Here is a 25,216-nt window from a genome sequence, read left to right as displayed (position 1 = left end):
ATCTTGAGTATGAAGTGGCAACCAAAGGAAAAAAAACCATAACAAAACTCTATGCAGTGTCACTGCATCTAGTTAGTCACTTTAGTCATTACAATGAAGAATTTTGGTCTCTTCATTCCTGTAAAATGTGTACTCTGTGAACATTGTTTTACACTCAGAAAATCCAGATCAATATTCTTTAGAAACAAAGTATTTGGCAGTTTGAGGGGAGCTTTTCTTTCATTAATTTTTAATGTAGAATTGACAAAAATCTCTTTTTCCAGAAATGTAAGGAATTAAAACAGTTACTACAGTAATGCTATGCCCTGTGAGAAGCCAAGCTAAGTGCATTTCTTCCTCAGTGCAAATTAAAGATACATGAAGTACAGATAAATTTAGTACAGGCTGCAGTTGTTTAAGTTGTTTAACTTTTGAGGACTCAGCAAAAGGAAATCTGCAAATTATTATAATTCCCCCCCCCCCCAAAAAAAGCTGAATTATTAAAATTATGTCATTAAAACATTACTTTGAATAAATGCATATTTGATTGTGCAATGGTTATAATTGCAGGCACCCATATTCTTGGTACATATTTTTATAATCATTATATGGTCATAAAAATCATAGATATCATTTAAGGTCATAAAAATTGTATCTATCATTTAAAATTATGGTCATCATGTTACATCATGCTTCCATAAAACATCATTTCACCTGGGAATCCCTCAGCACAAACCCAAAACTCCCCAGTTCTGACCTGCCAGCCACCTGCACTCAGATATCTGGACCTAGGATAGTATCTTGGATAGGCACCAGCAGCTCACTACAATCACTGGAGAGAAACAGGCTCTGGCAGTGTTCTATGCATAACTGACCCACAGAACAGTTGTAACAAGCTATTTGGTTCCTTAAAGTGCATTTTCACTTAAAATCTATATTAAAAGACTTAAGCTGACTAGCTCAGGAGGGTTTTCACTGTAAACAGCTAACATAGTGACATAACTAGCCATTACAAAGTACCAGTAGGGTTAAGAAAGGATTTCCTTTAAAACTTTTCTGTAGTTTTCTGTAAGAGCTCTGAGACTAACAGGGTCTTTTCTGTCCCAACCATCCCCACCTGGGATGCAGTCACTTGTCTTCTGTGGCGACTGTGGTGACAGTGAGGACACCATCCCTACCAGGACAGCTCCCACCCCTGGCTCCTGGAGTGTCACCTTTCGTGGAGCAGCCCCTCTCTTGCTGCTCTCTTGACAATCTTCAAATCCCATTTCCTTCAAATCACATCTGGATTCGGCCAATGGCAGAAGCATGATGCTGTGCCAAATGTGTTCTTGACTGGGAACAATGTACAGGGGACATAAGGCACCAGAATGTGTCACACAGGTTGTTTCCTGTTCTGTTCATGGCTGCTTTCCGCCACAGCTGATCCAAGAGATAGCTGGACCATGCTAATGCAGTAAGCACCATATGGGCAAATTTTCTGAGGTTTTTTGCATTTTATTTAATGCACCATTCCTTCTGTTCTCTGGCCACTTTTGTTCCTTGTCTCTGAACACAGCTCATATGCCATCTTCCATTAATAATTTGCCCAGAACTCAAAAGAGCACTCTGTGACTAGATGGCATTGGATTGGTGACTCACATCAGCATATTCACTAATGCTTTGCAAAAGTTTTTTTTTGGCAGTAGTCAGTGTTGCCTACACTTACTCACCTAGGAACACCTCTAATTTCCTATATTTCCTCCCTTGTACTGGATATTTGTGTTTAAATTACTTATCTTTAGCTTCTTATCCTCTTCCTCCAAAGATGTCATTATATCCAGCAGGGATTACTAAATTCCCTACATATCTTTTTGTTACTTCTTTGTTCTGAATATTGGTTTCAGTTCTTATTCAAATGACATTATTTGCAAATATAATTAATGCACTCGGGCTTTCTGTTGCAGGCCATTAATAAAGGTGCTGGTTGTAAACAAAGAAGAAATAAAGCCTGCTGATGCTAAACTGGATAAGGGGGAAAAAAACAAACCAAAACAAAACAAGCAACATGGCTTTATTGTACTCCAGTGGTTTTGCAACCCGTATTATACTGTTCCCAAAGATAAGTCAGTTTTTATTAATTTTTCCAAATGAAACTACATAGATTTCAGTAAAAGCCAACAACATTACATGTGAAGGTCCCCTCTTCATCCACTGATTTCCTATTAAAACCCATTGTTTTCTCTTACAAAGCAGCATATTTGTGGGTATTGTACACATTGAGTCTCATGCTGTTTTGGTTTTCTCTGTCCTTGAAAATGAAAATATAAACTGGTAGCTTCCCACCACATTCCTCACTTCTATATAAAATGGTGACTTCAGTATTTCCATGGAAATGTTTGGCAAAGGTCATGACCTAAAACCATTCGTAAGGAAATGAAGTGCAGGACTGATGGTTGGGCACTCGTGCCATAAAGCACAAGAGGCTGAAACCACAAAGGTAATTTGGGTGCCCAACCAGTACTTCAGGTAAATAAGTAACAATTTATCACTGAGTTACTCTGATCCTTTGCTCTGTTCTTGACTGCCTCTTGGTGTATACACCAAAATTTCTAGGAACTAAATTTCCCCCAGAGGACACTTTCCAGTCTCAAGCCAGGTATGCTCATGCCTATGTGGGCCTGTGTCTGTACCAGAGTAGGCCTCACAAAAATTTAAGAGACGGTTTATTCACTTTCATTTATTTAGGGCACTCTCACGGAAGTTGTAATGCACCCTTTAATTTATTATTAGCTTTGCTTACTAGCTAGGGCTTCTGTCCAGGTGTCAAATATTCTAAAATTGCACTCTAATTATGGGGCTGTTAAATGTTCTGGAGCAATAGTTTCCTGTTAAGACTCTCATGCTGAAATACGTATTTCTTTTTGTCTCAGGACTTCATAATTCACTCTCTTTTCAGTGTTTATGGCAGCCTTGCATAGGGGATCTGCTCATCTCACTGGTTTCCACAAATTCTCTTGCAGCTTACTCTGCTGTAGTCAACAGCACAACTACAACTCACATGGGTGGTGCTGGATGAGGTGTGCAGAAAATCCTCTCCTCATTTTTCTTCCAGCCTTGCTAGGACATGCCTTAGCTTTACAACTCAATGAAATCACCAGCATTCTGGGGTTTAAAGGTTTACATTGGAAATCTTTCCACTCAGCAGGTAGGTATGTTAATATGAGTGTGTGTGCTGTAATTAACACTGCAATTCCCTCCTGAACATTCTTCTGTACAAAATCTTCCTCTTTTAGCCTGAAAATGCCTTCCTATTCCAGTGCTGTCTCTCAAGACACACAGGTGTATTGCTTCATTGCTGTGTAACTAGATAAATAGCAAAATCTGTAATTTTATATCTTAAGTTTTGGGGTGTAGATTTTTGACTTTGCTAAATGTTTAATTAAATTAAAATTAGAAGTTTATTCTATGAACATGAAGAAAAAGAGTTGGGTATACATTTTGAATGATTAATTCAAGTAAGTCTAAGCAGGGAAAATTCAGTAATGGCTGAAACTTTAGATCAAGGTTAGATAGCATAGTTGTTATAATGCTAAGGGATGTAAAGTAGCAGGACACGTGCAGAGGACTCATTGAAAATAAAGTAATTTTTCTTGAGAGAGAAAAGTAGGGTTACTTATGGGATGAAGCAGTGTGAGAAAGGATAGTGGGGCCTGTGAAGTGAGATGTAGTGTGAGTCAGAGTGCCCACCAAGAGGGTAAGACTGAAGATCACTGTGATCGAAGACTCTGCCTTGCCAAGCACCACAAAAATTTGATCTGTGTATTGCACCAGCACACCTTTTAAAAACTAGCTAAGGTTATGACCACTTGTAACAATAACAGGATAAGGTAATAGGAGTGTTTCAATCAAGCTGTAGATCAGAAATTCATTCTCTTCATATGTACATCATTGCATAATCAGGAAGAGTGAATAAACACTGATACCCGTAAAGGAGTAGGGAACCAGAACAGATTGGTCTGGTCTGGCCTGGCTGTTTTCCCATTAATGCTCAAACTTGAATAAAATTTCTACTCCTCTCTTAACAAACAGACCTTAATTTAATAGTACACACACACAAAATAAAGCCCAGCCTACAGAATTAGTAAGTTTGGTGTCATGTTTAGAGGAAAAGCCAACATGCCAGAGTTGGATCTGTTCAATGTTACTATTCAGTCATTTTATGATTTTTTTTTTCTTGTCATTGCTCCCAAGGTTTCCCTCTGACTTCTTTATTATTGCTATTATAATGAAATTTTAACCGTTATTAAGATTATTGAAATAAACAATTTCAAAAAACATTGGCTAAAAAAACATTGGTACATTCAATAAACCAAAGGCTCTGTGTCCAAGAGACCAAGGACAGAGTTTTGGCTGAACCATCCAGCTCTGACCTAGATCCAAATCTTTCTGTAAGTCTAAAGATATCCCAACTGTTTTATTTCAGGCCTGTCTCTGAAAGATAGTACTTATTTAGCGACTGCAAAATAAAATCAGTGTTTTCTTTGTTGTTGCTATCATCATTCAAGTAAAGCCAGGTACAAATATCACTTCACTGCTTGATCCTCTAGCAAATCTCTCCCTATGAAGCTACTGTCAATGGAAGTTAACACAGAAGGCTGCCATCTTCATTTGAATTTATTAACAGTTTTTTGCTTTTTTTCTGATTGTAATGTGAGGTTCTGGCTTTAGCCCTAACAGCCTCTGAAAAGGAAGAAGTGAGGAACTGTGCTTCCTGCTTACAGGTTGTTTTACACCCAGGTATAGGACAGGCACACACAGCCACAAGTAAATCAATATGTGAAGAACTCCTTTTCCTCTTCTCGGCTTCTGAATTGAAGGATGGGATAGTCCCTCCAAAAATGTGACTGGCAAATTGCAGGCAAGCAACAAAGAAAGATTACCTTGGGGACAATTTACATCCACGCTGCAGATATGCATTCAGTGTCCCAGTTGCTGCTAGCAACAGTCCAAGGTATGGAGGTGAAGGTTTCATAGGTCTGGAGGAAAATTCTGGGTGGAACTGAACTCCCACGAAGTATGGGTGATCTACAAGATAGACATCGAAGAAAATTACACAATTTAGGAAGAAAAAGTAGAAAAACTTTTAGGAAAAAACCTTATTGAAGATTTCAGACTAGTGTCCAGAAACCAGAGCAGCACATGTGAATTTAAGGGTGAGGCAGCAGAAAACTTCTTTCCACAAAAAGCAACTGACAACAGAGGCAGGTTAGTAGGGCAAACTAAGGAAAAAACATCCTATGGTTCAAAATAATAGAATAATAAACCTGCACTAACATGTAAGGGTGGGGGGAGAGCGGCACAACTGGAAAAGAGTTTACATTTATCATAGTATTTTTCTTAGTATTTTGGTTTCCATTATCTATTTATGCATGTCTATTCACAGCAGGGACAAACTCAAAGTTAAATCAGGTTGTTGACAGCTTTGTCTAGTCAAGTTTTGAAAGTCTCTGCTGCAAGAATGAAGATTTCACAAACTCTCTAGGTAATATACTCCAGTAATGTCATATATTTTGGCTGTACTGGATGCATACACATTTCATATAGTCAAGCAAAATGAACACATATTGGGACCTGACCAAGAATATGTGAGAGTGCTTAGGGAGCAGGGCAGTGTCACTGTGAAACTGGCATATAGATAAAAATCTATAAAACGCCAGAGGCCCCTGATGACTAGAAAAAGGCAGTCATCATACCCTTCTTCAAGGCAAAAAGAAGGACCCAAGGAACAACAGAACATTCCTGACCTTCAGAACATGAAGGTCAGGAAGACTGGCAAAACAAGTCTGAGAAGAATCTGTCTTTGGATGCAAGGAGAGCACTGGATTTCCTTAATTCTGACTTTAGCAAAGAGTTTCATATGGTTTCCGACTCTTTAAGCTGGAAGATGTGGGCTATGGGTAGACCACATACCGTGTTAAAAAAATGGCCAGACTTCTGGGTTCAAAGAACAGTGGTGAGTGGTCCAAGCAACAGCATACTTGGAGATACTCAAAAATTGACTGATACAACTGTGGAGAACCTGACCTGTATTTGAAGGTAGCCCTGTGCTGAAGCAGAAGGCAGGACTATATGACCTCCCAAATCCGTTAATGATTCTACATAGACAAATCCCCCTAAGCTAAATTTAGGACCTTTTGGAAAAGGAGCACATTTGTCCCACATAATCAAATACAAGCACAGTCTTTGCAAAGTGTAAGACTTTTCCTAATCTGAATTTTCACCCATTGTAATACACAAGTGGAGTTAGCGGTATCCCCAAAATAATCTTGGTTGTTATGACAGCTACATTTTGTGCCTACATGAAATTCAACAACCTATAGCTTATATAGTTTTAATAGATGCAAGAAGTATTACAAACAAGTAAGACACTCACTCTCCAGTTCAATAATTTCCATCCTGTTCCCCTCTGTATCATGGCCAACAAATTTCAAACCTTTTTCTTCAAAGCAGTGAGTCAATTCTGGGTTCACCTGAAACATTGAAAGCAATAATAATTGTAGTTCTGTCTAGTTTTTTGCTTTAACAAACAGTAGCAGTTAATGGCAATGGTTTTTACATGCATACAAGAATGAAGAGAATTGGGTAAGGGTTGGGAACTTTTGCTTTCTTGTTTTAACAACTCTGGCATAAATTTGTAAAAGTGGACATGTTTATTAAATAAAGAGACAAATCAGTCATTTTAAAAGTTACATTCAAAAATTAAAGCCAAGGTCCCTCCTGCTTGCTGCCCTCTTGAATCCGAGCAGCCTGCATTCCCCCTTTTCTAAATGGCCCACTAGATGTAGACTGACCTCCCCTTTGAACACTGCATTTCAGTGGTTATGACAGAGGCTGTGATGCAGCTCTTCCTTCAAACTGAGGAGCTCTGCAGTGAGCTGTCTCATTTCCTTGATGATGTTTTAACCACTCAGTTAATATCCAAACTTTGCGCAGGTTTACTACCACCACGTTCTCCTCCCTTTCAAAGAAAGTCAATATTATCTCAATCAGTTACAGCATGCAAATACTGGATGGTTCATGCCCCTTTAGAGACACTGATGGAGTCAGATCCCTTTTGAACTACCTCAGAGATAACTCCAGGAGTTCACCTCTTGTGTGTCTCCTTGAATGACAGTATTTTTAAAGTATTCAGGCACCTTATCTCAGGTGTTTGCACACACAGGAATGGACCCACACAAAGGACAGTGCTTACCTCGTATCGATGCCTGTGTCGCTCCTCTACAAACATTTCATCACCATAAAGCTTCCCTGAATATACAACAAAAGAGAAATTAAAGCCAGTGTGTTGCTTTAATAGTTGCTACAATTATTCCTGGTAATTTAAACCTCAAAGAAGTCACATTTAACACATGTTAAACATAACAAGGTATTATTCACCTCACTGCATTCTTCTGTTCGTTCTGAGTGATGACTAGTTCCTTTTAATTTACTGTTACCTGAGTTTATTCAGGATTCATATTCAACATCCCTTGACTGGAAATAGCTTAGGCAGACTAGAATCTAAACCTGTTATAACTAATTTAAACTGTACAGCTAAATTAAAAAAAAAATAAAAAAAGTCTGAGTGAACCAGCAATGTAAAATCCCTTCAGGGTTTTACAACAGTTACACACAAAAGATGCAGGCAAGAAAGCCTTTTAGTAGCATCTGTTCCATTTTAATAGGTTATGCATGGCACCTGGCATAGTACCTCCAAAGAGCAAACAGACTATTGCTTTTCTGTTTTCCTGATCTCATTACCCAAATGATTATTGCAGTCTTCTGTGCATCATCTTGAACACTCCACATTTCACAGAATAAGTTAGAGGTATGCAGTAAACCAGATTTTAATCATATCTCTTACGTATAATCATGGCTCAAATTTTGCTCTCAATTTACAATAAGCCCATGAGAATTACTGTCTTGCTAAGGGAGTGGTACATGAACCAAGCCAAGAACATCTTTAAAAATTGTGGAATAATAGTATTGCCATTTTACAAAAAATAGTATATGTCTTAATTTTAAGGGACCACCTTTTCAAAACTATTATTTCCATCCAAGTTGTAAAGCGTAAGAAGAAGAAATCAGATTTCCTGATTAAACTACCATAGCTTTTTATGATTCTTTCTAAAGATCTAAACAGATGTAAACAACTCTAAATATTGCTCAAGAGTTACAACACATGTTGATTTATATTAACTTTCCCAAGAAGTGTTTAGGTCACACAAAAATTTGTACACTGTGATGTGCGTATCACACATAAGCAAAGTATCACCCAGGCTAGTAAGATCACTAGTATGGGTATCTCTAGAACTGCAGATTTTTCATTAAATTATATTTGTATTATATTATATAATACCATATATATATATTATATTATGGTATTACACTTTGGTCTCCTACAGAAGTAGATGTCATTTTTAAATACTCAGAAGGATACATTCCTTAAGTTTAACATAGCTAAAGAGAGGACATCTCAGATCAGTATCAGGGGCAGGGCAATATAAGAAATACACACTTATTTAGTCAATGGACAAGAATCTATTTTTTATACCTTTGCAGCATCATCTACATTACTATGTAAAATTTTCTGATTTTTGCCAGACAATTGATATTGCTTGTCAGTAATACTGACAAGTATTATTTCAATTTTAAAATACACATAGATAAAATTAAATATTTTTTTCTACATTCTGGTTGCTTTTATTTTGTTATCTGAAGCATCCTGTTACAGCAAATAATTTTCCTTTCCTTCAACAGATACTTTGCTTTCCCAAAACAAGACTGCTCCCAGGGCCAGGCTAGAAAATATGAAGAAAGCACTCTGACATTCCCAAGAACATAATGAATTCAACTGCCATGAAATGTATTTCAGTTGTCTCAACATTTTACTCATTGTTTTTAAAAAAGCATTGGACTCCCCAGTTTCACTGGGAATTATGGATGACTCTCACGTCTGTTACACTCCAATTCTCAGTACATGTAAATAACAGGATCAGAGTGAATGAGCTCAGGGAAGCTGCCACCTAACTGTTTGCTTAAGATTATAGCATTTCTGATTTTCCACATTACAAAGCTCCTACCCAATAGGCAAAGTCATAAGAGCAGAAAAATAACTCACTTAAAACAGAATTTTCAGTTTTAAAAACAGTCCTCCTCTTCCCCAGCCTCATTGTTCCTCCCATATCTCCAGGATTGTGTTCTGGCATGTCAATAACCTGTAGAGGAAAGTTGATCAGACACTGTTTCATTCAATAAATAAAAAAATCCTAAAACAAACAATTTCCTAGCAAGTTGAACAGATTTATAAATGGCAAGTTTATGTATTTTACATCCAATCACTATTTGTCTTTTGTTTTTCTAATGATCTTCAATACTACACTGAAGTAATAGACTGACAGTGTTAACTAGTTTGTGAATGTTTTCATTCAATGTTTAGATTAACAGAAGCGACTTACTAATTTCTTATTTTTTTGGGATGGAAAAATACCACCTTTCTCTTAAAAATTATACCCAAATGCTACCAATAGGATAACTCTGCCCAAAGCTATTCTTTGTGCTAAGCTAGTACACAGATTTTTAAAAATTCAAATTCACAGAGAAAGAAAGTCCGCCAAGTGATAAAGACACCATCTCTGGAAAAACAAAGTTCCTGAACCTCACAGAGGATGAAAGATTACCCTGGGGAAATATTCCCATATTTATAATATTCCAACTAGGCTATTTCTTACATTGCTCTTTCTTCTGCTAAGAGGCAAACAGCTGTGCTATCAAGTGAGAAGACCACCTCTTTCTTTGGAAGTAGGAAGAGGGGAAGGGCTTGCAGTAGCAGAGTGAAAAAGGACACTTGCAGCAAGATGTTAAGGTTGTAAAAGCAGAGTATGAGAAGAGGTGACTCCAGTATGTGTGTGCTATTTCAGATAACAGATAAACCTAATTTATCACAGAAAATGATAAATGAACAGAAAACCATTCCCCCCACTTTACTAAAGGGTTTATCAGACTGCTGAAGAGTTCACAAAATACTGGGTTGCCTTGTATGAAGAATATGTTATTTAACCTAAAATTTAAATACAAGGATATGCAAATACTGGCTTTGAGGATTGAAGCAGATGGATCAAATGGCTTCTACGTGGGTCAAGTGAAACCCAGGATGGTGGGATTCAGGGCACATGAGAAACCACAACTTAAGGGAAGAAGTGTACTTATTTTTGCTCAGTTTGAAAAATCCTGCAGAGTCTCCCTCCAGTTTAGAGGAAATCTGTCTAAGAGAGGTAAAACAGTTCAAAACTGTAGAAACATGAGCTGAAGCTTTGACCTACATACTTGTATTCACATAAACACAGTCAATTAAGAATGCAATGACAAAGAAAAGTTCTAAAAATACAAATATTCACATAATAGGTAATCTCAAATGAATTTTTATTAACCTTAATTTGCCCTCTGAGAGTAATGAAAACAATATCTGATGATACACTTCATAAAGTGAAGTTATTCAATTTAGGAGGGACGGTGGAAAGTGCTTAACCTTTGGCCTTGTGCCAATGCATTTCAGCTGTGTAATTATCTCTGTACAACCTTATACCTTCAAAATATTATTTATAAGCCATATATTCATTATAAAATGTCATGAGGAGGAGTTGTGATCAAACCAATAGGATATTATGGATACTTCAATTACCTCTCCAATCAAAGTTGAAGACTTTGCAAGACATTGAACTAAGCCCTCCTCCACAAATACAAAAAATAAAAGAAAACCTAGTAATTGAATCCTTACTATTTGAAAAGTATGAAATTTACTGAATTTATTTTCATTCATTTAATTTCACTTTTTTCCTGAAGTAGTGACCACAAAAAAAAAAAAAAAAACAAAAAAAAAAAAAACCAAACAAAAAAACCCCCAAACAAACAAACAAAAAAAAAGAGTGTCTCAGAAGTAGAGCATCTGCTCTGCTGAATTTTTCTGTCATTCTCTGGGTCAGACCCCCACATGGAGCTGCAAACCCTACAAAAAATCTGGCTGAAGAAATGGTCTCATAGGGAAGGTTCAGGTGAGTTTCAACATCAACTGTGCATGTGTGTGTTTGTGTGTTCTCAGCTCTCCATCTTTCCCAATACTGTTAGATTTATAGTAAGAAACGGACAAGGTTTGATTTATTAACTTTTGTCATCAGGTGACAAAAGGAGCTACTTAGGAAATGTTACCTCAGAACTGCTTTGGCTCTGTGGCTCAGATGAACTCCAGCATCTACAACAGCAGAGCCCTCAATGTTTATTTATTACTTGACTTTCTCTGCAACAAAGTCTGTGCAGGAAGCTTTTGAAACCAAAGTGGCACTGCTGCCCTATAGCCCAAAGAAAGTACTGAGAATCAGGAAAGCAACTCAAATAAATGAAATATTTTTCCATATTATACAGAATTTATTTGATCAGAAAAAGATGAATTTTCCAATAGTGGTCATTTTGAACAACTATGCAACTGAACAGATTCTTCAAAGAGCTTATGATTCCTGGCACAGAATAAATCAGCTCTTTGTATGCATTAGTTCTTTGAAGGGCCGAAAACAGCACAGAACAGGCAGGCACTACAAGCAACAAAAAGTATCAGTATGGAGGATGCAAGAATAGGTAAGACACCAATTAAGTCTTTCTTACCCAAATTTCTGAAAACTGCCAACACTTACAGGGATTTTATAGAGATCATGTATTACACCAGACAGCCAACATGAAATTAAGAATGAATCACTGTAACACAACACAAAGCACATTCTAGATATAAAGCCATCTGATCACTATTTAATCATGTTACTAATGAATAGTGACTTCAACTATCCATGACCAGAAACTTTCTTTCAGATATCTGCTGCTTGGATTGTTTTATTGTTATTAGAAAACATATAAAAGCCAACGAGAAAACCCTTCAAGCCCTGACACTCAGCAGCCAAGGTCCCAAAAGCCCCACATATAATAATTTCAGTAATCACACCAGGACTATTGCATTTTTTCTTTGTTTTGCCTCACATCCTGCAACGCCATTTTGAGAAATACATCTACTCTGGTTACCTTGGCAGGGGAAGGAGAAGGAGTGAGAAGTGTCTGGTTGGGTTTTGTTTGCAGGCTTTGTTTTTGAGGGGCTGGGGAGGGAGACAAGCATTACTTGATTTGAACAAGTGATTGCTAAGCAGCGTTGGAAGCATGTTCTTACGATTCTGGGGTCTAGGCGTTTTTCTCTTTTCACTCTACCCTTGACTGGTGAGCAAAAGATTTATCAATGCTGAAATAAATTATTACATATGTAAGTGCTGATCAAAGCATCAGGAGATGCCACAGCCCTGGAGATTACCCGAACACTGAAAAGAGGCTCTAAATACAGCACCCGAGATGTGTAAAGTTGACAGGACCAGGGAATGCAGTGACAGGTTCTGATGAATACTAATCCCTGCTGAATACAGCTATGAAAAAAAAATCTAGCAGTTCAAACTGACAAGGACTCAACCCAAACCTAAGAAACATCCTTTTCTTTACTCTTCCATTATTTTTATGCAGGATTAGTCAGTACTTGCTAGATTTGATCTGACCAATCAATCATAAATTCATCAGTAAACAAACCCAAACACCTGCAAATGGGATATTTATACTAACATCTATTCTGTTTTAGAAACAAACTAGTACAAATACTTTAAAGAAAAAGTTGACAAGTGCACACTATCAGGGGCAATGAGAGCTTCCAACTTGGCCAGGAAACCAAAATGACAGATTTTCCCTGTTCATTAAAAAAGTGAGTTACATTTTCAGTTACTGAAAGAATATGCAAATATTACATCTGCCTAAATCCCTTTCTCCCTTTTCCCCCACAGATATCCTAGCTCCAAGCAAATCCCATCACTGCTCACCCATCTAAAACACTCAGTGTCCTAGGACTAAATTACTTGCCAACAAAGCTACTTGCAGATTTCAGACTACTCAGTGCTTCCTTACTCTGACTGAAGTAATGCTGTTTTTAAAAGGATGTCCACCATCATGTGCAAGACCAAAGCAGAAATTATCAATAGCTGATTCATGCAATTACATACTGATATGAGTAACCAGCTTGAAAATTCCTGTCCTCTACTCTCTTCAACAAACTACAGCACAGTATCCAAACATTCCAATAAATACGAATTTAAATTTCTTTAAACTCTTAAAATCCCATAGAATATTACTGTCAACCATTTTCCAGTTTGAGTGATCCTCTTCTCCACAGATTTGTTGTTTCTTATTTTAAAATTAAGTAACTGCCATGAAGCATTTATTTATTGAAGTCCAAAAGCTCTCTAAGGATTCTGTCTAAGCAGAAATTCTGCTACAGAATGTTTTGTAACATTTTCTCTAGAAGAATTCATAAAGGGTGTGGCTTCTTTTCAAACAGTGCTTACTCACTCGTAAGCAGAGTGCAATGAACTGAGGAAGTTAATAGAGATGTTGATATGCAAAGCCCATAAAGTTATTGCTTAACAGCATTTTGAGAACTCATTCAAGTTATTCCAAACACATGTCCTAGAGTTGGCTTAAAGACTTAATCAAGCAGAAAGTTTCAGACTTAGCATTAGTGAAAGGCACAGGGTCGGACAGTGCTGGCTATAGAAATACACTGGAGTGTCAGTCACACCATGCCATGAAGGGCAGGATTTGCCACAGACTTGAATAACTAAAAAGGATGTGGAAGAGTGTTCCCAGACTTCAGACTGGTCCATCTCACACTATAATTAATGACTAAATACTAATTTAATTTCAGAAAGATCAGCAAATGTGTAGCTGGGAGAAATCCTTCATCTTATCATATACATCTTTAAAAAATCAGAACACTGTCTTTGAACTCACTGCCTTTGAAAAGGACTTCTGCAGCTGCAATTCCTAGTAGGTGAAATTCTGCCCTTACCAAACGTCCTTAAATATGTATCAGGTATATCAGAAAGAGGAAGGCATGAAGCAAGTCTGTGTCTCTGAGTACCCTAAAGCTGAGCGAAGAACCTAGAGAGTGAGATAGAGCCTGTGCTCTCTTCATCAAACCCCCCACCCACAATGGTGAGGCAGGAACAAACACAGCCTGAGACTGTTTCAACAGTAGTAGTATGCTTGGATGGGCTCTGACTCAGGGAACTATTACATCCTGCAGGCAGCTGCCACGGGGGGACTGGGCCACAGACAAGCCACATTAGCTAAACTACACAAAGTAGCCATGGAAACATGAGATTGTCCATAGTAGAGACAAAGCACAGCAGATGTTTTACCCTCCAAACTGCCCAGTGTTCTATACTTGCTCTTCCCTGAGTTCTCATGCATGAGCAAGCTCCATTCTAGTTGTTTCTCGTTCATTAACAGACCTATGCTAGTTTGAACCACTTCATGATCAGTCATCTCTGCCTTCAGCAAGCAAGACAGAAGGAAAATTGTTTACTTCAAGGAAAGTAAGCAGGAAAACTGATTATTTCAAGTGGTCACTATTCCAGACCTTCACTGAGGAGAATTACTGGTATTGGCTTTCAGGCAATGTTCAGTGCCATGACCTACACTACTCTAGCACTTCTTGAAGAGATTCTGTTCACCTGCCACAAAAAAACAGTATCTTCACAGGGAAGATAAGGAGAACTGTTTTCCACCCCATTTCTGTAAAGTAATCAGACTACCATCACACTTGCAAGAGAGCCTGCCTGGATTCCAACCATCGATCCTTCACACAGAATGATGTCACCAACCATTTTGATGTTCTGTTCACCTTCCAAATCTGCTCAGTGATAATTTGGTACTTGATAACCAGGGACACAGAAACTGAGGCAAGAAATCCCTGGAAGAGGTCTTGGATCAGTTGAAAGATACCTATTTATTTTATTTACTGGATATGGAAAAGCATCCTATCGAAAGGATAGCTATTTAAATTAAAAAAGACAAGGTACCTTAGCTGCAAAGTTGAAAAAGAGACTGGAAGTTTTCAAGTAAGAGTGCTAGTCACAGAAGAAAGAAAGAAGTGCAAATGCTACCCAGAGCATGAAATCCATGTCAGTTTTAAGAACACAAACCTGAACATCCGTATTTTTTTGTGTATTGGCTTCTGTTGTAAGAGAAATTACATTATTCTCTTTTTGATTCAGCCTGATAATTAATTTTTACATTATCTGACAACACACATTTGACTGAAGCTTAAACAAGTTCTAGCAGCTGATTTTACCAACTAGGTTTAGTTCCATCTGATTGATATATCATTAAATTGAGGCTTTAAACTGAAGGACAAAAATACACAATCACACTGGTTGATACTGATATATGAAAATTCCTTACCTAAAATTTGGAGTAAATAAATGAAACAGGAAGATACATAAGGACTTCTCTGCTACAGGTATATAGGAAGCAGACCCCTTCATTTAGGAATTAGGGTATTACGCTTCATATTATGCCCAAAAATCAGTGGCTGACCACCACTTTAATGGCTGATTGATCACCTTTTGATATAGACACCAGAATTTACATTTCTACATCAAAAAGAATTTGGTACTAGTTGGGCCAAATTGGTATCTCTGATAGATGAACATTCTATTAAAATCAGCTGAATAGAAGGAAAAACAATGCACTTACTCAGAATAAAAAACCGCTAATGTTTAACTCTTTGAAGAACAAAAACCCCATAGTACAATTCAAGATCCCAAGGAAAAGCAAAGTAGTGAGAAAATATCGTGAAACTTGTTTAAGACACCGCTGAGCAAGCATGTTAAACTGCTACAAGGTATTTTGAAAGCTGTATGTCTTTGGAAAAAAATCCCACTAAAGAGAACTGCGGACAGTTGTAAAAGTAAATCTTTATCTATACCCAGTGCCAAAGTCTTGTGGCAATCTGATTCCTTTAACATGCAGCTCAGCTGAGTCCATTCTGGAAAACCACACAAAGCAGTCAGCTCATGCCAACCACTACAACCTTTAATTGAAGCAATTTGTTCTCACGCACAAGTCTATTTTCTTTTCAACTGTTCTTTTACATCTAAGCTGAAATTTCGTATAAATGAAAACAGATGTAGATAATGAAGGCTGGAGTAGCTCTCTTACTAATTAACAGTACACGCATGCTTCTTCCTACCTTCCTCCCCATTCTCTTCTTCATTTACATTTTTGCATTTTGAAATAGCATCCCACAAAGGATCACAATGAGGAAGAACATTGAGCAAGCTAAAGTAACTGGTGTTGGAAAGCACGCAGGATTACTTTTACTGTTTAAACTCATCCATGTCTACCATGTAGATACCTTGAAATATTTTACATGCATTTTTATAATGTCCTCCTTCTCTCCTCCTCTTTGAAAGCTTCTGATTTGATTTAACTCCTGTTTAAATGTCATGCCAGTTCCCTCACCTCTACTTCTGACACCCCATAACAAATCATACTAAATGGAAGGCTCTCTAGAACTGAAGCTGACTCCTTCATTACTTCGTGGTCCTCCCAGTTAATTTACTAATTACTGTAGAAATTCTAGCAATGTTAATCTTATGGATTAAGAGCAGAACAGACATACTATAACAGGGAAATATCTAGGCAGAAAGCCCCTGGCTCTATCACTCTAATTTTAAATACTATTCTTGTCTTCCATTGCATGCCCAGAACAATAAATGTACTTTGATTATAGAGAATATGAATGCTGGGTATCTTGTTAGGCATAGAGTATTGACATTTATTCTTCTGAAAAGCTCTCCAGCAACAAGCAATAGAATTTTCTTTCCCCCATGAATTCAACAGCAGATTACTTCCATGAGCCCTTATAATCCCTCCTGGACATACATCATAATGTTTCTCTTCTCATTCTGGAAAAACTAAAGCAAGAGCTGGATATCATATAGTGGTCATCAAGGTACTGACTTGTAATTCTAGGATTTTCTAAATCCTATAGTTTCCTATTGTAAAGTATATTAGAAAACAAGATCACATACGGAGATAATTACAACAATGCAACTTTAAACAGATTAACTTATAGGTGCTTTGGTATTTTCATTACTGTCTATCCAACAACAGTAAACATATTTTCAGCTTCAGAAAACCAAAAGGAATGACTTATATTAGTATCATAGCAGAGATTAATTACCTTGATTACGTCTGCCAGGCATTTCAGGGATGCTTTGAGACACATGCTCTACATTACACTTAATAGCTTCCTGCTTCCATTGCAGAAAAGCTTCAGTTGGCCAAAGACCATCTTGTCTGGAAGATTCTTTATTCTGATAAAACACTTATGACCCACAATACTTTTTTCTTTTTATTTATTTCAAGTAGAAGCCATGATGTCTTCCTTCTGAGCAGGATCCCTCCTGTCTCATTTTGTCTGTCTTACTTCCTCCAAAAACCTAATAAACATCACTGTTCAGATTATAATTTAATTCTGCACTTCTTGTGATCTTCTCCCCCAGCACTTTATCCACTTCAACATGCAATGACAATAATTCTTTGGGATTTGCTTTCCTTAACTGTGTTTATAAGGTATAATCAGGGGGTCAGGTTCAGACACCATTCAAAAGGACAAGTGGCTTGACCTTGCACCCATGACATGTACATCAAACGCTGATCGCTTTCTCTCCCAATAAAGCACCAGTGAGCACCACTGGGATGCCTGGATTCATGTAACAAGCTCCAGAGTTAACATGACAGCACAGACATGCCTGTGCAGCTCTTGCTTGCTAACAGATCATAAAACCAGAAATGCAAATCTTCATGTTCAGTTTTAGGGACGGACATGATACACACTTTTAAAATATAAACCAACGGGAAGAGCTACCTGTGAGGAAGTAAGAAGAGTGAAGCAGAGAGGATGTGTGATACAAATGGAGAACCACTAGAAAAAGGTCAGAGAGGAGGAGAAATGGATCTTCAGATCACTTCTTATTTAGCAATAAGACGGTGAAAGCCTATAGAAAAAAATTACCAATATTGTTTCTAAGAAAGTAACATTTATAGAACCAACTTTATACTTGTGCAGATCAAGTAGGCATTTAATTAGCATGACATCAGCTGAACACACCCAGCAGAATTACAGACACCCTCTGTGAAAAGTGTGGGTGGCCAGGCACAGATTAATTCAACAGATAATGCAGTGATCTACTCAAATGCTACAAATGTTTACTGAGAAACCAAAAGACATTGCCACACAGCCACAGTTCCAGGCTGTGTCACCACAGCAGGACACAACAGGCACCCAGCACAACCAATCTCACAAAGGCCATGTTTTCCAGTGGTACCCATACAAAAATCATTTCTATCCTTCGCCTGCTCCTCTGATAGTCTACAACAGCCGAATGAAGAAACAGAGAGCATGAGAAAAAAAATTTAGCTTAAAAGCACAGATCTACAGTGTATCACTGTCAAATCCATTGCAACTGCAGCTCTGTTGTTCAGTGCCTAAAGCCCCTAGTACTACTGTATTATCACATACAATGATGGATGGGAAGCAAATAAATATAGAATTAAGGAAACAGAAAACCTCGTTAATAAAACAGTCTTCCTTTTGAGGAACTTTCATAATTTTCTTATACTTCACATTATTTTTCTTCCATCACATTAATTTTATTGGGGGGGGGATCAGGGGGCAGAGTATTTATTAAAACTACAACTTTAGCTAATAGCTTTTTGTTTATTTTTAATAAAAATGAAATACTTTACAACATAATGAACAGGCAATTCACATCTAATAAAATACAGCCTTCAATACAACCATTTAATTGATTTAGATCCCTTATTTTCAATTGTCCAGGTTTTCATTGTCCATGTACTTCTAGGCACATGATCAATTCCAGTTCTCACTCTTGGGTATCTATTAGGAAAAGGGTGGAAGTCCTCTTTTTGCTGCACAAACTTTTCTCTGCAGGTATCAAGCCACTTTACAAAGGCAAGTGTGTTTCATTGCCTCCATTTGATATGGGAAAAATAAGGCAGATTAAACAATTTTTTTAACCTAGCAGAACCAGGATTTCTGTGATATCTAAACTTGTTCCTACACTTCAGAAACAAGGCAGCTAAGGATACAGAAAGCACACATTCCCAGGTGACCTTCTAACAAGGCCAGTGCCTTAATGAAACTTGGTCCCTTATCTGAGTAGGAGAAATGTCTACAGAAATGGCATTCATAAAATTGGACAGTTCATGTAGTTTTCAACATATGAACTCCAGCAATCTATTGAGTTACGCAGGAATCTGTGAACAGGTAAACTATTTCATGTTCCCCAATTTCTAGATGTTTTGTTAGTACACAATTTCTGCAAGCTTTTAAGGCCAGTGAGTGGAGAAGATGTTTTGGAGCTGTTATATTCAGCAATATAATCACAGCATTAAGGGATCTGGATAATTCCCCCTTCTTTACATTATTAAATTGCCAAACAGAACAATGGTGAGGAACTAGTTCACTAGTTACAGTGTTTCCCCTGTTTTCTCACATAACTTCAGCTACATTTATTTCTAGGTAAATAATTTAAGGGAACCACCTGAGTGCTTGTCTCTGTAGGGACAGCAATAAAGACAGGGACCAATACATTCCAGCTGGAGAATGTCACCAAAACAAGTGGAAGCTTGAAATGCTCATCTAAGCCATGAGATAACCAGTGCTGTTCTGCCCTAACATGTACTACACACCTGCACAAAAACAGTTTTGTCAATGTCTCTTCAACATCCATTCTTTGTCAACACTCTATATGCCATCCCAGAGCATCCTCAGTTCATTCTGAAGTGACACACAATATATTGCAGCACTACCAATGCAGACTCAGACACACAGTTCTCCACTGAATAAAATGTTCTCTGCTTATTAAATCAAACACTGACAGACACTCACCTACATCCACTTCATCCAGAAAAATGTTTTGTGCACAGCATAAATTTCCCTATTTGATTTACAATTAGTTACACGTAATTCCTTTTGTAAGTACTGGAAAGGGCAAAGCTTTTTTGGTAATCCAACATGCATTTCTAGCTAGAAAAACACTTTTTTATGAAGAAAATGTTAAGAAAGGAAAAAGATGGGAGGTTTTGAACAGCAAGAAGGCATTCTTCACAGAAACTAAATGTCCAAATGAAGACAACAAAAATATTTTTGAGCTTATATATATAAATACCAAATCATTAATCCCATCCCCCAAATATTTAAGAAGAAACTTGTAAAAGGCATCAATATAACTAAGAGTCAATTATTTTTATTCATTTTCATTTAAGGAGAAAAATGGCATTGTGAAGTTACTCAATTATCAGGACTAAAAATAAAACTCAGAACTATGACCATGGCAGAATAAACATGAGCATTCTGCTTGTGTGCAGTGTCAAGGAGTTGAAAGACATTGCCAAGCTAAAATCCGTCTTCAGGGTGAACTCTGACATGCCCAACTCAAATGAAGTGTTAAAAGAAGTGGTTACAAAACAGACAAAATAGGCAGTAAAAAAATCACAGGAAACAGATGGTACTCATTCACTTTTGAAGCAACTGAAGGGTGAAACAGCTGATCCAGTACCTGTGTGAGTGACTGCCCATCAGCCTTGTCACCCACAGCCTGCCTTGTGGCAAATGCCTCAGTGGAGATAGAGACTCATAGTCTGAACCACCTGATGGCCATGCCAGGCAATGCAGCTGATGCTTTAACAAAAATGTGTAAGTACATTGGGACATTGCCAACAAAGATTCTGTAAATGGAGAGACAGGTCAAGTCTGGCCAAGTGGGCCTTTAGTCTAGATGGAGCTGTGGTCTGACCCAGTGTGCTCTTCTTAAAGTAAAGGTGATACCCTAATATGCACTGTGGAACACCACACACATTGCTTTCCTGTGATATAATCATAGGTGTGCTTAGTTCACAAATGTATTTCATCAGCTCAGGCTGGGTTCTAAGAGGAAAGCAGGGTTCTCTCCTTTTAGTTCCTTTAAAGGTCCTCTCAGTGCTATTTGTCACTTGACCTTCACGTTTTGCTGAGTTTCCAAGTATGTGGTGGAATGAAGAAAATAGGTTCACTGAAAAAATGATTTTTAGAAACTTTTTCAGCTGTTTGGTTAAGTACCAGCTCTCTTATTTCTCCAAGAAGACAAATATTATTAAATGTCTCATTACTTTGGTTTCAGCTCAGAAAATGCAGATAAAAATTAGTTAAGTTGGATGGGAAGGTGATCATATAAATATATTCACCACATAATGGTGTTAATGATACTAAATCTCAAAAATGATAATTTGTTTTGTATGAGTTAATTCACACCGTTTCCTTAGTCTCACTTACAATTCCACATTCACAGTGAGAGAAACAGCAAGACAATATAAACCTTGCAAGAACTCTGTTTATTGCTACTTAAAATGGATTATTCTGAGAAAGATTAAAATATTTCTTTGCCACAAGACAAAAAAGTTGTACACTAAGTCAAGCTGTGCAAGAAAATACCGTCGCTGATCTGTGTCGTTTGCAGACACAGCATGTCTGCTGTGATTCGTCAAAACTAATTTTTCATTTTACAGTTTGAGTAATACTGAGGTTCTGCTGTTTTTCCAAGGCTCTTGGGCAACTGCTGGGTTTCCTTCTCATCAGTGAAGACCAAAGCTAACAGTTTCATGGCAAGTTATGTCTCTGATGCCTACACACAGTCTCTCCCTAATTAGCCAGGCCAAATGACAATGCCAGTGTCATAGTGCCAGCCAATAAATCTGTATTATCTTTCAGCTGCAATGTAATAATCAGCAAGTGTTTTTAGACATACATTTTCATTAAGTTCAAATTTATAATTCCACATTCTTCACAGCTAGATATTAGGGCTTTTAAATACTAGGATCCAACGAGCAATAGGAGACTGTGCAGATGTGCTGGGAAAAATGGACTTTAGTAATGTCTCAGAGGAAAACCAATGTTTCTTCTTTTTTGACATTTCAGCATAGCTTGCACAGGTATCTTAAGGTTACACAGGTCTGCTCCAAACTGGTGCCAGCCTCAAGGCTGAGCTCCACGTGGCATCTGGGGCACTACCTCACCAGCTAAAGACACTTAAAACTTTCTTATAAAATTCTCTCCACTTTTGATTTGGAATCCTAAGAAATTACTTTAATCTACATTTTGTTACAGTTTAGCTGTATTAGTATTTTAGCTGTATTAGTATTAGTATTTCAGGAAGAAAAAAAACAAACAAAAAACCAAATTCCTTTTGTGTTGAAGGGAAGACTAGTCACTAACCTAAAATAAATTAAACTGGCTTTAAGGTAAATTCTACTTAATTGATAGTTTGTTTCCTCACTAGCACAGTTGAGAAGTGAGTTATGGCTGAGGTGGATAATTCGTTAATTTCAGTTTACAACAAAACGCAAATCTACTTCTTCAAAGTTCTGGTTTACAGATGTTTGAATTGCTCATTTGATGCACCTGTGTAAACTGAGAATTTCCAAACTACTATTCCTTTTACTTATTGAACCTAGAATAATTTGGCTTTGATTTAATAATCAAATTGGGTAATTAGAAAATCTAAAATTAAGCTAGGTATACAAGCACTGTTCTTCCTTAACTACAGTTTCAGTAAGTAGCAACAGCTTAAATTTCTTTCAATAGGCTATAATCATGTAAAAAATAGAAAACTGATTGCTCTATACTGTTAGTTAGACAACTTCCACTCTTCCCATAGTCCTCATTAGTCCCTCTAATTTCTTTGATTTTCCCTCATGTCCTACTCTTACTTGGTCAACAAAGGATGGGGAGAGACTTTTCTAGGAGCTTCTTGCTTCCACTGTCCTAAATTCCCATTAATATAGAATTTTAATTAAATCAATGAAAGTTATTAATGGTAATTTTGACAGTTTTCCTTTGGAAATAATTTAGCAAACATCTATTATAGCTACATACTAATACATCAAAATGCTAACAAGATGGGGGATTCCTATGCCAAAGGTAAAGCCATTACTTTGTATCATCATTTTTGTTGTTTCCCACTGGTAATAAAACACACCCCAGAATACCACTAATAATCTGATTTTACATGGCATGGCACACTTGCAGACTTCTGACTGAGAATTAGTAACTTCTGGAGCTCTACTGGAGCTCTATAAGCACCTCTTTTTCAAATCAAAGAGAGAGCTTTAAAGTTCTAACTGGTGTTGTATTTATTTTTCTGTCTCTGCATTTTGTAATGCTGAGTCTGGTCAGGCCAGCAAGGCTGACCATCCAGATACACAGTGCTGAAGATGAAGAAACTGAAGAGATTCATTCAGATGTTTCTACCAAAAGATGACCTCCATTTCTTCCTGCCTAAGGGCACCGCTCATGGTTGCCGCTGTTTTCCCCAAACTTACCTTTTCCTGGCGGAATGTAGGTGGTCATTATCTAGCACAAGCACCTTCAGCTCAGTATTTTGGCACTATCTCAACAACTCCCTTCCACTTCTGCAGTAAAGTCAGCACAGCTCCAGCAGGGTCACAGGGACCTAAAGGGTCACTGCAGGACAATTCTGATGAAAGACCTTCAATGACTGATTTCTAGGGGCTTCAACACAGTTAACTGTGCTGAGGGCCCCCTGTCCCTACGCAGAAGAGTACACAGGGGTCTGTGGGGTCAAAACACCAGAAAACTCATCCTCCCAACTTCTGCTGTTTTACACAAAAGCCAAAACTGTTTTAGGGAACCTGGAACCCAGGATTCCCCATCTTTCCCACATATACACAAAGAGAATCAAGATGATCCTATCATGTCACCATACCATCCTCTCAAGCTGTAGGCTTTACAAGGAAGCAACACAAACTCATATGGTATCAGACTCCTGTCTGTCAAATCATTTTAAATAAATTCTAAGAATACAAAATGGATTACACCCTTCCAGGATCAAGACAACCAGACATGACATTTCTGACTCACTAGTAGGATTATTACATTGACAGACAGTAGTCCTGGACTCACATGAAAACAGATTATAACTATTTCTAGTTAAAAAAATATGCTGGGCAAGGGAGTTTCTTAGTGGTACGTTTTCCCTTTTGAGATCTCAGTATCTCAGCATCTCAGTATCATGTAATCCCTAAATTATGTGCCCATGTGTCTTAGTAGATGCACCTCTAGACCACTTTTGAACAGTCCATCAGGTTTGTATTGTTGAGAGCAACAACAATGCTCTGAAAATGAATTACAACCTTGATTCTAACTCTCCTCATCGATTTTTTCTTCAGGATGAAGAAAGATTTTTAGATACAGCTGTGACATCTAGAGACACCAGGCATCTCCAGTGTCAAAGGACAGCTGAGAAAAGATCTAATCTCCCCACGAAGAAATAAACTCACTAGTGCCTCTTGTACAGCACTATTTTACTTATACTTACTTTGCCCAATCTGAAACTCAACTGAAGCCACTCCTCCATAAATCCATATATGCTTTGCTGGAATGGAGATTTACACATTTTAGATCACTCTAAAGAATTTCAAAAAACATACCAGAGTTTACTATGGAACAAAAAGGTTTAGGGTTTTAGCAATTACCTAACTGTAAATTTCAGCTATGGCAGTAACTACCATATTGCACTGCTGCACGAGTCAAGGGTCACAACATGGAAGGAACATATTGAAACACATTCTCCCTCAAAACTATCTTGTGCAATGTAGAATATCTACATCACAGGGAGTTTCAGCAATAAATTAGTCTGCCAGATGTGTACATATGGCAGCAACAGCTGACACATATAGTTACAATGAGTAACACATCACCAATTTAAAGCTGACTACAAACAATGCATCTTATTAAATAATTCATCCCTGTAGCAGTCGCACCCAGTCCTATTTAGGGAGACACCTTCAACATCTCATTAGATGTATGTCACAAGGGAGGGCCTGCAAGAGACTCTTGTCAGGATAACCCATATAGCTGAAGTTTAATTTGTGAGATGAGACAACCCTTTTACATGTCACCACCACAGGTTTTACAAACAATGACAATTTCAACATAGGGAATGCATCATCTGTGACACATAAAGGATTTTACAATTCATCCCCAACTTCCATCTAACAGTTCCATCCCACAAAGCAATATCATGTTCTCTACAATGGCTGTAGTGCAGTTCTCTGAACTTCTCACTCATAATCATTTGATCTTTTTCAGAAAGTTTGTTCACTGAATGTTCATTTTCTCTCAGTCTGTCCTTTGTCTCCTTGTAGCCTAACAGTAAGAATCAGCTGACAAGACTGAAGTGTTCTATCACGACTCCCCTATTTGCACTACAGAGCT

The 25,216-nt window shown here is 37.6% G+C and overlaps 1 protein-coding gene across 1 annotated transcript in view; it reads right to left on the bottom strand.

Annotated features, from left to right (window-relative positions):
- CTPS2 (CTP synthase 2) overlaps window positions 1–25,216 on the bottom strand; it is a 60,133-nt gene that overhangs the window by 6,868 nt on the left and 28,049 nt on the right. Inside the window, 4 exon segments of the mRNA XM_023918427.2 lie at window positions 4,902–5,046; window positions 6,395–6,491; window positions 7,214–7,269; window positions 9,122–9,218. Coding sequence (XP_023774195.2) covers window positions 4,902–5,046; window positions 6,395–6,491; window positions 7,214–7,269; window positions 9,122–9,218 — 395 coding nt within the window.

This window comes from Cyanistes caeruleus, chromosome 3, assembly GCF_971803275.1.
Source record: "Cyanistes caeruleus chromosome 3, bCyaCae1.hap1.1, whole genome shotgun sequence".
In the NCBI taxonomy this organism is placed as follows: Eukaryota; Metazoa; Chordata; class Aves; order Passeriformes; family Paridae; genus Cyanistes; species Cyanistes caeruleus.
Note: the sequence above shows the minus strand (reverse complement) of the source record. Positions and strands in the feature narration are given on the sequence as shown.